Here is a 14,157-nt window from a genome sequence, read left to right as displayed (position 1 = left end):
TTATGTTTTGCACAAGTATATCTGCTCTGGAACGTTTTTAAATTAAAGTTTGGTGTGGAAATTAGATTTGGGGTTTTTTTTCATTTTTTTTCCCTCTTAAAATGTAGATTTTTAAAAAACCCAACATTTTCATAGCACACAACATATATAAAATCCTATACCTGTAGGCTTTAGGTTATTTAACAAAGACATAAACACAAGTACTCTCCAACTAGCAGTCTGACATTTCAAAAGATAACAAGTGCCTGTCCCTTTCCCCAGATAAATGTCAGATTCCAAAGGGCTGCACTTTTCGTTTCACTGTTTTAGAGCACAGTATGTTAGAGTGCCCAAAAGATTAAAATTGCTTTTTTAAGTTGGACAAATGGCGTGCGGCATTTTGGATCACGGTAGAAGTGTTTTAATGAAGTTTGTCACACACTAGTTTATGACTGAGGCATGCCACCTACCTTGTGAAGGTGTTGGAATCTGGAAATATAGTAAAAGTTTTGGGCAGTGACATTTTGCACGGTGAGTACTAAACATTTACATGGACTCCAACCCAGCAGAAAACTTAAGCATATTCTTAACTTTAAACACTTAAGTAGTTCCACCTGGGTAATCCCATTGGAGCCCCTGGGCTGGATTTTCTATTCTGCTGAGTCTACCATAATTGTTCCAGATGCCCCCTCAACAACTGGTGTAGTGAAAGAGTGGCCATGGTAGAGTGAAACTCTGTTAGGCCCAATCTTCTGCTGACAAATAAATTAGGACTGCAAGGGAACTGCTCTAACTTGCACAAGGGCCACCTGGCTCAGGACTCCCTAAATTCAGGCAGTTGAAAATCCAGCCCAACTGGATTGGTCACATTTAAAGTTAAGCACATGCATAAAGTTCTCCACTGAATCAGCTCCAAACCTGCCAAGTGTATTTTGAAATGTTGGCACTACCTGTTAAGAAGTAAAACATGTTTTAGAATTTTTTACCCTTTAGTTATGATTAGTTTTAAAGGAACAATTTATAGAGCAAGGAGTCCTGTGTCAGAAAGCAGTGTATGGCTGCTCTATTTTCCATAGGAATGTTCAGTACTTTACATAACAGTACAAGAGGCAAGGATATGTATTTTAGTAACCCCTGTTTATCATTAGTCAGTCTTTATCTGTGGTATCTTCAGTTGCATAACAACTTATTGTGCACAGAATTATTATCACTGCATGATAAGGGCCGTTAATACTGCATTATAAACTAGTAATTTTATATTGGTTTGTCTAATTAAAATTATATGTAGATGTATACACTTGGAGGAGGCTTTTCCAAGGCCTAAGTGGGAGTTCAGTGCCTAATTCACAAGGACATTCCAACTGCCCTTTTTGCCTTGTAAATCTTCCCCTAAGATTTTAAATGTTTGAAAACGTTAAGTAATATATGCACATTTGTCCTCCAAATTTAAATGTTAATATAAACCTGATAGTAACATTAAACACAACTGTATTCATTGATAAATTGGAAGTTGACATTACAACCTTAAAATATGGTTTGGAAAACATCACACAAACAAGATGTGTGTGATAAATTGGAGATTTGTATTACCACTAGTTCAAACACATGCGTGCACACACATGTATATAAACAAGTTTTCATGCAACTTATTAGGAATTTGTAAACATCATTTGAAATATTTTGAAAAAGTGTGTGTGTGACAAGAGCTAGTAATAATAAATAAATTTAAAATGTACAATCCATAGAATTTTAAAATGAAGTGAATCATACACAAGTCAATAGGCCAAACCTTCAGGCAGCACAAAGGGGCAGGAAAACTATAGTAGCAGGACAGTTGGAGATTCCTCTGGGGGTATCCCAAAATCCTGCACAATCAGTTCAAAACCATCTGCTCCTGTCCCCTCTCCAACCCACTTCGCTAGGGGGCCATTACTAGCCAGAGTGGAAGCACTAATTGTCTATAGCCTTCTCCTCTCCTAAAGAGTACTGAGCAGAGCTCTGGCACACCTGAAGATCCAAAGTTTTTATTGTCCTATAATAAATTATATTTACATTATCTTCTCTCAGATTTCATTGCATCTCCTTGGAGGTACAGCAATGCAACTTGTTCAAGCCTGAGGGCAGTGAATAAAATTCGCCAGTATAGTGTCCACATTGATAAATCTAACAAATTATACTATAGAGTTTTCCTTAATTGTACCTTGCTTGTTAGTAGCTTGTTTTTATCATATAAATCAGTATAATTTTTATAGGCAGGAAACATTTGCTTCACAAGTTTGATTTCTCCATCATTCTCGCTTATATGACTCTGTAAGGAAAAAAAGAACAACCAGTAGTCAGTATTTTCTTTTTTATTTAGATGTAAAAAACTGACCATACAAATACTCTGGGTGTCTTAACAGTTAACTAGACTTACAATTGTGACACTGGAAGACCAGGTGCCAGCTCATGCCAAGGACCCAAACCTCAGTGAACACTGACAAATACATAGCTGGAAACCAGTCTGTCTTGCCCTGTGTGTTAGCATTGTTAAGATAAATATTAGAATTGTAAGAATGTGTTTGGTGTCTAGCCCTTATGAATAGTGTAGGATGCTGCAAGTACTGATCTCACTTATAACCTCTGAAGCGCATAGTATAAAGTTACATTGAGTGTTTGCATTGTAAATATCTGTAATTGTGTAATTCGCCAAACAGGAAAGAAACATTAATTAATGTAAAGTGCAGGTCCTGCAGACAAGAGGGCCTTTGAAATCAAATGAGTCATTGTAAGGCATCACAAGGGCAAAGAGTTATTTGATTGCCCTCCCCACTTACATGAAGAAGAATCAGAGGCCAACACGTGTTCTATCAGTTTGGACTCAGGGAAAAGAGGATGAAAATCCCTGACATGAAGAAACTGGAGCTTTATGCTGTCTGGAGTCTGAGGGGCAAAGATTCCTAACATAAGCAAGAGATCCCCCATGCTATTTGGCTGGGGTCAGCTCTAAAGGACATATAGAGCTGTTTATTACAGAAGCTCATATGACCTTTTTAAATCCAAGACTGTAACTCATTTGTGTGTATTTGTTTCCTATTTTAACCTTATAAATAACTCATTTATTTTCTTAGTTAATACATCTTTTGTTAGTTCATTACAGGATGGGCTACAAGCATTGTCTTTGGTGTGAGAGCTAAGGTACAAATTGACCTGGGGTAAGTGACTAGTACTTTGGGACTGAGAGTGCCCTGAATATTTTGTGATCGTTGGTGTAAAGTGACCATCTGTCACAGAGTCAAGCTTGCCTGGCTGGCAAGATAGATCAGAATGACCAAGGGGACTGTCTGTGACTCCAAGTTAAGGCTGAATATTGCCTGAGGAGTTTACACTGGTTACTGGGTTGGTGAAATCTAAGTATAGAACATACTGTATAGAACAGTTTGGTGTTTCTGTCCTTTTTGATGGTCTGCCCTGAGGTTGGCACTCATGGTCCTGGGCCACTCCAGGCAGCATGACTACAATCGCATAATGATGACTAGACACTTTGTGCTGCTCTACTAGCACAAAGCAATTCTAAACCTGTGGACCCTGTCCCTGGAAGCTCTCCCCACTATAGAAGAAATCAGCATAGCAACTCCTACACTCCTCTTCTCCTAAAGCTGGTATCGGTGTAAGACCAGGAAAAGGGGGTATGGCTGGGGTATCCCAGCACAGCAATTCCAGATGCCACAATGGCCCCATAGGGTCACTGCTGGTTAGCAAATGTTAAAGCAGCATTTAGGACCGGGATAAGGGGGAGGGTACCGGACCAACACTGAATAGACCCAGGATCAGGCCAGCACAAAGGACTCCTTTGCCCCCGCTTCCTCTGATCTGCTGAGCACTCCTCAGGTATGGCTGAGAATCTGGTCCATTGTGTGCTGTCTCTGGAAAATACGTTTCCAATACTTTCAAATATCCCTTCTTGTCATGTTAAATAACCCCAAAGTAGGCTAGTTTTAGTGTAGTATGTAATTAAGACTATGTAACCAAAAATGCCTCTCCCAGCTTTAACCCAGCTGTAAGCTTTAAAAAGCACTTTAATTCTCAATTGCAGCAATTTAATGACATAGTAAGATGCACTTCTCTTTTAATGAAGTTAAATTAAGATGCTTTGAATACAAAGGCTCATTCTTTTTTGTGCTGAGATCTGCTTTGTGCCAGAGAAATGAGGGGCTGTTTGTTATAGTTCTCCGGGATGATTTCACCTATGCCAGAGAGCAACAACCTTATACAAAGGACTAGTTATGGTCCCCAAGGGCCGTGCACCAGCTGGGACTGCTGAAGCACACAGTGGTCCAGGTATGACCTCCTGTCCACGCCCAGTAGAATTTTAAGACAGGCTCAAAGTTAAGTCTGAGGATGAAGTGTTTTGCTGAACTGAGCACTCTGATATGGCAATTTCCTGCAAAATCTTTGGGAGATCTTATTGAATTAAAAGTTTATGTATCTTTGGAGTCTATTGTGTTAAATGCAAAGGTTATGTATAATTGTAGGCCTCAGTTATCAAAGGACCATGTTGAACAATGTGGCAGACAAGAATGAACTTTTGAGATAATACAAGTGAACTGGGAAATATCTAGACGGAAATGAATGCAAGTTTCCTCCCCTGCCTCCAGTTATGCAAAATCGCAGCCCTGTGAAGCTATGCCCTGAGGCGAGGGAGACTGTCTGCTGATTTCCTGTTCCCAGCGTTCCAAGCTCAAAGGCCCAAACTGTATAAAAGAGTGACTCTCAGATGTATCGATGTGCTTGTTCTGAGCTAATAGCTGTTATGAACTCATAATCACAGAAAAACCCCTTAGTGGGGCTTGAAGGACTGACCACCAGCCAGAGTTATGTTGGAGAAGGGGGTTGATCTTGGGTAAACTTATCAGCATGTGTGTTGGTTCTTTTATTGTTTAAATATGTTTTCCTTGTAATGCTTTTATCTTAAGAATAAACATGCTTGCTTAGAAAAGGTTGGGAACTTCTAATTGTGGACAATTACACTGTATGTAGCCTCAGAGGAGAAATCAAAACAGGCCTGCTTAGGCAATCTGACTTGCCGGGAAAATCACAGTGTAGGCAGAGGACCGCGCAACCTAGTAAAACTTCAGTCGAGAGAGAGAGAGAGAAAGAGTCAGGTGACAGATGAGGAGCTGGGAGCCTAGTGAGGTCTGTGAAGGGGAATACAGGTGCAGTTGCCCTGAACTGTGACAGGCAGTATCAGATAAACAGTGAAGCTTTTGAAACTGATTTCTCATGAAAAATGTCCTGGCCTATGGGTTTTCTCACAGTGAAAATGTACTGACTTAGAGAGTTCACAAATCCTACCTGCACATGGATATCACGAGCCTTCGCGAAGTCACCAAGTCTACTCAGCAGCAACTCAGTGCAGGAAGGTCCGAAACGAGGTGTCACTATGGGTTGTACCCTCTGATACTGAAAATATTCAAATTGCATACTTGAGATTGAAAATAATCTGTGCATCAGAGTCAAGAGTGCGCTGACCTACAAGCTTACATGATGATGAAAAAGGAATGGGTTTTGTTTTGTATGGTTTTCTATTCCTACTGCATCCATTGCTCATATGAATGAATCACTGTACAGCCATTTTCTGATTTTTATTACAATCATTGTCAGAGGAATAGAAATTCAAAGTTTTTTCAGTAAATCATTTTAGTGGACTATAAAGGTTTTTTCATAGGCAACCTTCCCTGGACTGGAAGAATACATATTCATGTCCATTGTCAAAAGACAGCCATGCATTGGCCAGTGAGGGGTGAATTAGGTAATTTAATATGCTTTTCCTATCTCTGTTTTCTGATTCAGATTGTATCACTAAGAGTACGTCTCCTGTGAAATAAAAAGCCCGTGGCACGACCACTCAGGCTCATGAGGCTTGGACTGTGGGGCTATAAAATAGTGTGTAGACATTTGGGCTTGGGTCATGGGATCTCAGAGCCTGGACTCCAGCGCAAGCCTGAACATCTACACTGCTATTTCTAGCCCTGCAGCCTAAGACCTGCAAGCCCAAGCCAGCTGACCCAGGCTCTTGGACTTGGTGCTGCAGGTTTTTTATTGCAGTATAGACATGACTTAAGACACATCTTAGAGTAGGGGTTGATGCAGGCTGCAGGTAGTTCCAGGAAGCAACAGGCTTCCGTTGCCTTCCTCTTGTTTCAGTTTTTCCACTCATGCAGGTGTTAGCTACAGTCTGGCTCCTGGATTCCATGGACAGGAAGATAAGTGGGATGACTAGACATATTAAGCAAGAAAGGCATTTATGACCTATGAGATACAGGAAGTCAGACTATATGATCTAGGATCCCTTCTGATCTTAAACTCTATGACTCTAAGATAACTATACTCAACAAACTAGAATTAGCTGTTAAATTTAGGCATTGTATTTTGGGTTGAAGATTGCAAACAGAAATGAAAATGGCATAGCATTCAAAGGGGTCCCAGAGGAAAGTGCCAGGAAACTATTGTTCTCCCTGATGGTCCTCACATGCAGCGGTCCGGCCTGTCACTTTTCCTGTTCACTGTGTGTGTGACACCAATAGAGGAGAGTGCCGGATGTTTTGGCCTACAGTCTCTGCAACTCAGCTCCCAGTTATAGCTGCTCAGCACTTTTGAAAATCAGGTCACTTATTTAGGTAACTAAACATGGATTTAGGTGCCTAACCTTTAGCCATCAAGCTTAAATCTTGGCAACAAGTGTAAAACAAATGAAACCATTGAAAAAGGAAGGTCGACAGGGAAAAGCAGTAAAATTCCTTGACTGTAGTAACAGTGCCATAAAATGTATCTGCAGAATTTCTTTAGAAATTCCTTCACACACATGACCAAATGTATTGATCCAAAAATCCAATGTGGAAAAGGATTATTAACTGCAATGGCACCATACTGCTGTTATCTTAAAAGGCACCTATTTTTGTGAGTTAAACAAAGATTTCTCTTCACAGCATCGTTTATAAATGGTGAAATGATTTATTAGCTTATTTCCTCCTATGACCAGAGAATTGTTCTTTGTAGGAAGCTGAGCAGCTTTTAAGAAAATAAAGGTTATTTTTCAAAGTATAGCATGCTACAATGGCTCTGACCAAACCATGTTGAATATATGGTGTCACACTGACACTTGCCAACACTAAACCCATAACTCCCAAACAAGTTTGTACAGATTCAGGATTTAATTGGTCATTAAAGGGACTATGTTATATTTATTTATAATATACTGAAGGATCTATCTTTATTGATTTGTCACAAGCATTAACAATTGTATTCATTCAAACTGAATTGCCTTCTTCCAAATCGTCATTTTATTTCCATAGAAAAAATAGAATACAAAAGTGAATATAAACAAAGAAGTCAATTTTTTCTAATTCAGACAGCAAATAAAAAAATACATGAAAGCACAGAACTGAAGTTATGCAGTTGATAAAACAGCAACTCTACTTACTTGCTTTTCTAGTAGTTCTCTAACAAACCTGAAAGGGAAAAAATTATCTGTATTATAAATTAAGAAAAATCTTTACTTTAGTGTTTTATTAAGTGTTTCACACATGAATCAGTTTTATGCTGAAAGTTGAAAACTCTAAGGGCCAGGTTCTCAGTTTGTGTAAATCAACACAGAGCCACTGAAGTCAGTGGAGCTACACCAATTTAAATCAGCTGAGAATCTGGCCCTAAATCTGCAGAAGTTTTATCACTTGTAGTAATTAACCCCCAGACATGTGATAATTACTCTGTGTTCTCATTGGAAACCAAATACATGTTATATTAAGTCAATTGAAAGCATAATTATATGCTATAGCAGAAGTATTAAAAAGAGACACCTTAATTTTGGCTGTACATGAATTTAAATCATGGCATTGAATCTATTCTATTATTTAAAATCCTATTTTTAGAATATTGCAATATTTTATGCTTCATTTACAATAGTTACATATATTGAGATTTAAAGTGATAGACCCCCTATCCTTCATTCACTTAAAGGGCCCAAAGAGTTATACCTTGATTTTCCAGGGAGCATTTATGTGGGCTTTAGAGCATACAGTATTTACACATTTGAAAACATGATATGGACTTGCTTGTTCCATTCAAAATGAAAGAATGGCGCACAAGTGGCTCTACAAATATATATATATATTTTTTTTTTTTTAAAATCAGGTCTGGACCTTCGAGATGAGCTAAAGCTTGTCCCCAAATCATACCATGTCCCCACATTTTGGAATGTGGGAGTACCCTGAGGGCTGTGATCAGAGAGACAGGATTCTAATGTTCCTGTAGGTGAGAGGGTCCTGGGGGCCCACCAATGGGTAGCTGGATAGGGGTAGGAAAGATCCTTGGCCAGCACTAGACCTCTAAGGCAATGGTTCTCAACCTGCGGCCCATGGGCTGCTTGTGGCCCAATCAGCACACAACTGTGGCCCATGTGACATCCACAGAGCCCTACAATTCTACCAGCATTGAGGCCATGATCATTCAAAGCCAACTTCGCTGGATAGGTCATGTTGTTCGCATGCTTGACTCCTGCCTCCCCAAGAGAATCCATTTCTCACAGCTGAAAGAAGGTCAGCGAAGTTGCAGAGGGCAAAGAAAGCAGTTCAAAGACACCTTGAAGGCAAACATGAAGAGGTGTAACACTGACATAAATACTTGGGAGACTCTCGCTCAGGACTGTCCAAAATGGAGGAAGACTCTGTCGGAGGGATCTCAATACTTTGAAACAGCTCATTGACAGGTAGAAGAGGAAAAGAGGAACAAGTGGAAAGAACATCAGAACATTCAACACAGCAACACTGTGCCTATCCCTCCTGGAAACACCTGTCCTTATTGTGACAAGACATGTGGATATAGGATTGGGCTATGGAGCCACCTGCGAACCCACTACTGAGATCCCTGGAAGACAATCTTACTCGTTCACAAGTGATCACCAATGATATTGTGTGGATGTGGTCCACATAACACAGAAAATTGCATATGCAGCCCATAATAGTAAATAGGTTGAGAACCACTGTCCTAGAAGTTCACTGGGGGGAAGAGGCTCTTGAAAATCTTGGATAGTTCTGAGGTTTACACTGAAAACTGAAATCAGTGAGTTTCACCTTGTTTCAGGTTTAAGTACAAAGTATTTCATCTAGGCTTAAGACCTTCCCACCTACTTTTCCCCCAGTCCTGCCTATTTACCACTTTCCCTCTGCACTTTGGTGCAAGATAAATGCAAGGTATTATATATCACCTCCACATACATGATATAAGCAATTAGCTGTAATTTATTGGAATTCAGGTGATAAATTATGGGACTATGGGATAAACCACATTTATTTCATTCTTTTGACTTCCTAACCTAACTATGCTCACTAATTTTCCTCCAACATTCCAAAACTCTGAGCAGTTCTCAAACAGTGGCCATATTTAAAAAAATTAAGTTCAACATGCCAAAAAGGTTTCCTTTTTTTAACAGAAAGGAAGTGTTTTCTCCCATAGTTCATAGCTGAAGTCCAGGTCTCACAAAATGCAAACCTTCCAGGCTGGACACACCTATCTTATCCATGAGAGCTGTAATTTCTCTTTTCCAAAACCATAGTGCAGCCATTATTAATAAAGTCATGAAATAGTGGATCTCAAAACACTTGAAAGGAATTTACAGAATTTACTCTTTTAGATAATTCTGATGTTTTAAAAAGGTACTAGAACAAAAAGTCCTCTCTCTCTAAGGCCTACACAGCAGGACTTGGTACTAAGGAAACATGGGTGAACAGCCAAGGGAAAACAAACATTAGTACAGTACTAATAACAATTTAACTTTTTTTAAAAAAAATACCTCTTCTTTAAATATATGCCATTAAAATAATCCATGATAATTTGTAGTGGTAAAAAGATTTTACTGGCCTGCATGAGTCATGTGGCAATTCCAAACTCACTCCATAAAAATATCTAGATTGCTGTATGGTACATTAACATGTATTCCCTCAATGGTTCTGATCCTGCAAATACTTAAGCATGTGTGTGAGTAACATATGAGTAACATTACACATGTGCTTAAATACATGCAGGGTAGTGATCTATATATTCACAAAATGACTCTCAGATCAGCATGTTTCCACACAACAATCTGATGCCCCATCTAATCCATTGTAATATCAGGTCCTTCGTGATAAAGCTCAGCCTTTTCAGAGGAGACATTAAAAGAAGAATGTGTACTCACAAATTCATAGATGTGCATTATATGGACCAGATTCTTCCCCCATTTACACTGTTGTAAATTAGGAGCAATTCCACTGAAGCAGATTTTGTTGCATTGGTGAAAAACTAGTGTGAGATGAAAATCAGAACTTTTTTTTTAAATGGATGAATAAAAGTTACTTCCTACATGTTAAAGTTTTAGGCTTAATCCTTAAATTGCCTTCCTCTCCTTTTCTACTTTTATTAAAAATACAATTTCTAAATATAATACGATCAATATAATCATTTTACCTTTCCGTCTCCTCGACAGATTCATCCGTGGTTTCCTTGTATTCTGGAACAAATTCATTGAGATCCATGCAAACTTTGCCAACAAATGCTCGCTGACCAAATTTATCTGTGAAATGTTTAACAGAATAAAACTAAAAATCATTTTGTTTTCCACACAAACTGCTAGTAAAAGCTACACTTAAAACCAGCGTAACAAATTCTAGCCCTGATAACATCATTTAAGAGTGAGCAGTGCCCAAGTTCTTTTCTTCGTCTTTAGACTGAGACTGTCCATGTTACTTTTTAGCCCAAATGGAAAATGATCAGTAGAGAAAAAGGATTTAAATGGAAATTCTGAACATTACCTTAGTACTCACTACTGCAAACGTTATTAAAGGCTAGATTGTATCAATTACACATAATCCAGAGTGCAACACTTGCACTGCTGAAGGAAGAGCCCCGGGAGGCAGAAGGCTTCTCAGAATTCCCCAATCCACAGGGGCAGCATGTGCCACAACAACCTTTTGTGGCATGCAGCCTGCTCCTTCCTTTATGCCAGTCTCACTGTGCAGGTCAGGTGGAGCCTGGAGGTCATAACCCACCTACTTGTCCCTTTTGGGGCACTGTGCATGCACTAGGTATTGGGGAGTGATTGCAATTCTGCCCAGATCTTTCATAGGCCACACCAAGGTGGTTGAAAGGGGAGTCTTCATCTCCCCTTTTCCTCTCCTCTCCCCCCCCCACTGCTGCACACCTCCATAAGAGCCAGGCAGAATCTAGTCATTAATTAATATACTGTTGCTGTCCTCATAGGCATGTGGCAATTCTCCAAAAAGGGCCATATTGTTGGAGGTTAATGTACCCCCCACACACACGCACACCATTTGAAAGCTTATTTTATGTACATTTAGAAGAGGTATAATATGGAGTTGTCAAGCGGTGTTGTAGGCCTGTAGGTGAGGAAAAACAATGGTACCCAGAATGAAAAAGTGTCATTTTTGCGCAGTTCTAGAAGCATTGCAACTTGAATATGACTACAGTTTTTCCGTTTAAGTTAAACATCACATTAAGGTGTTGAAATTATAGGTCAACACTACCAACAGACAATGCATTAAAAGATCATTTTGTATTTTTGAATGGACAAGCATTGTTTTTTTTTTCCAGAAATGGTGCAGTTGTTTAGCATCTGGCAAAAATGGCAAATATCAACATTTTGCAATATACTAGCATGAAATGTTCTTAATTATCAAAGTACCTCACACATTATGATAGTTTTCTATATTTTCAATTGAAATTTGCTGACCAGATCAGTCTCACACTGAAGGTTGTGTACAAGTAGCAGTAGAATGCGTGCCCATAGTTTGTATTGCATAGTGGGTAGAGATAGATATATGTGAATTGCAACTGTAATGCTTCCATTTGTAAGCTTTGGTATGTACAATGTAGCATCTAGTCTGCCTGGTAGAAGGTTTTAATTTGTAATTGCCTCTGCATACAGGACTAGCCTTTGAAATAGGCTAAAAATTGGCTTTTTAATTCAGTAACACTTATGCACAGTTCAGTATTAGTATTAGAGATGACAATAAACAGCTTCATATTGGACTTCTATCAAAGTGCTCACTAATCAAAAATGGCCATTTTGATACTGACAGAAGAATGTAAGAACAGCCATACTGGGTCAGACTAATGGTCCATCTACCCAGTATCCTGTCTTCCGACAGTGCCCAATGCCAGATGCTTCAGAGGGAATGAACAGAACAGGGCAATTATCAAGTGATCTGTATCCTGTCATCCAGTCCCAGGATCTGGCAATCAGAGGCTTAGGGACACCCAGAGTATGGAATTGCATCTCTGACCATCTTGGCTAATAGCCATTAATGTACTATATCTTCCATGAATTTATCTAATTCTTTTTTTTAATCCAGTTATAGTTTTGACCTACATAACATTCCCTGGCAACGATGTGCAATGGGAATGACTGTGCATTGTGTGAAGAAGTATTTTCTTTTGTTTGTTTTAAACCTGCTGCCTGTTAATTTCATTAGGTGAGCCCTGGTTCCTGTGTTACGTGAAGTGGTACATAACACTTCCTTTTTCACTTTCGCCATGATTTTATAGACATCGATCATACCCCCCTTAATTATCTCATTTCTACCTCTGTGAGAGAGCTACAGTTTATGAAGACACACAGGATACAAGCCCATTAAAGCTTACACCAAAAAAAAAGACAAACATATTTTTCAGAGAGTTTATGGAATTTGTCAAGAAAATCAAAAGAATGACAAACTGTCAAAAGACACCAGTACTGGACAGAATTTTGTGATGTGAACAGCAGAAACCAGGAGACATGAATTGTATAGACAGTGTGGCTAGGGAGGCCTATTCTGCCCCTGCGGCTCCTGCGCTCTCTTCGGCTACGCTGGTGGTGTGGCTGGGTGGAAGCGGGGGCAGTGGGAAGCGGGAGAGGGGGCTAGTCCCACCCTCTACCCCAGGCCTCAACCCAGGGACCCTGCGAGGAGTAGCCTCAAACTACTTAGTCCATGAGAACTACTATCTTCCCTGGCTGGCCTGTCCGTGGCCCCTCTGCTTGCAGTCCACTTCCTGGAACCAGGGAAGAGGGTTTTTTCCACCTTCCTCATCTTGAGTCTCTCCATCTCTGATCCTCCCCTGTTTGGGTGAGGTTCCCCCACCTCAACTCCTTCACTTGGTTGTCTGATTTGCCAGGTCCTCCTTCAGGCCTGTGGGCCTATGACCCTCGGCCCCGCCCAGATGGGCTTCTCCCTAACTCCCATACCTTGATAGCAATAGCACCAAGCTCTGGAGCAGAGTGGAGCAGAGCAGCTCTGCTCCTTCTCTGAACTCCCTTTCAGCTGCCCCTGTCTGCCTGAAATGGAGGCTTTTAACTGCTGTGACAAGCTCCTTAATTGGTTTCAGCTGACCTAACTGACCTGGAGTAACCCTGGCTGAATTACCCAGGGAACAAGGATTTGTTGAGCTTCTAGAACTGTGCAAAAATGACGGGGGGTGGGTTGTGGAATGGACATGAGCAACACATCTCGAAGAACATCAGTTACTGGTAAGTAACCTTGTTTTCTTCTTCGAGTGCTTCCTCATGTCCATTCCACTATAGGTGACTAACAAACAATACCTTGGAGGTGGGCCAGAGTTAGCGGTGAGCTCCCTGCAGCACAGCTTTGCTGAAGCCTGTGTCTTCCCGCGCCCGTTGGACAGAGGTGTGGTGGGAAGTGAAGATTTGTACCGCCGGCCTGGCAGCTGCTCTGCCGATGCCCTGCCCTGGCACTTCTGTTAGGAAGGCTGTAGATCAGGGGTGTCAAACATACAGCCCGCGGGCTGGATCTAGCCTGCAAACCTTTTTGATCTGGCCCGTGTTCGGCCAGCGTAAGTGAGTCGTGCTGACGCAGTTCTCTGCGTATGGCATTGCCACTTTAAGAGAGTGTTAAAGTGGCAATACCTTTCCCCGCAGAACCCTGCCGCCGAAAAGCTGAAGATGCCTTGAATTTTTCGGCGGAGGGCATCGCTCCTAGAAATCTCTTAAAGCAGCAATGCAGTTAGTCCGCCAACAGGGCCCACCGTGAAATTCCGCTGCCGAAAAGGGGAAGATGGCCCGAATTTTTCAGTGGCAGGTACTGCATGGCCCCCGTGAAGTGCACTTTATGTTAATTTCGCCTGTCACCATCAGCGAGTTTGACACCCCTG

General features: G+C 40.6%; 1 protein-coding gene across 4 annotated transcripts in view; it reads right to left on the bottom strand.

Moving 5' to 3' along the window:
• The window catches only part of GDA (guanine deaminase), a 56,031-nt gene that overhangs the window by 21,016 nt on the left and 20,858 nt on the right, over positions 1 to 14,157 (bottom strand). For all 4 annotated transcript variants that reach the window (XM_067568465.1, XM_067568462.1, XM_067568464.1 and 1 more), the window contains 4 exons: positions 10,462 to 10,567; positions 7,442 to 7,469; positions 5,314 to 5,421; positions 2,180 to 2,287 (listed from right to left, as the gene is read on the bottom strand). In XM_067568465.1, the coding sequence (XP_067424566.1) occupies positions 2,180 to 2,287; positions 5,314 to 5,421; positions 7,442 to 7,469; positions 10,462 to 10,567 (350 nt within the window). The remainder of the gene's footprint in view (positions 1 to 2,179; positions 2,288 to 5,313; positions 5,422 to 7,441; positions 7,470 to 10,461; positions 10,568 to 14,157) is intronic.

This window comes from Emydura macquarii, unplaced genomic scaffold (genome assembly GCF_026122565.2).
Source record: "Emydura macquarii macquarii isolate MOO-44397 ecotype Brisbane River unplaced genomic scaffold, CSIRO-AGI_Emac_v2 contig_2897, whole genome shotgun sequence".
Taxonomy (NCBI): Eukaryota; Metazoa; Chordata; order Testudines; family Chelidae; genus Emydura; species Emydura macquarii.
Note: the sequence above shows the minus strand (reverse complement) of the source record. Positions and strands in the feature narration are given on the sequence as shown.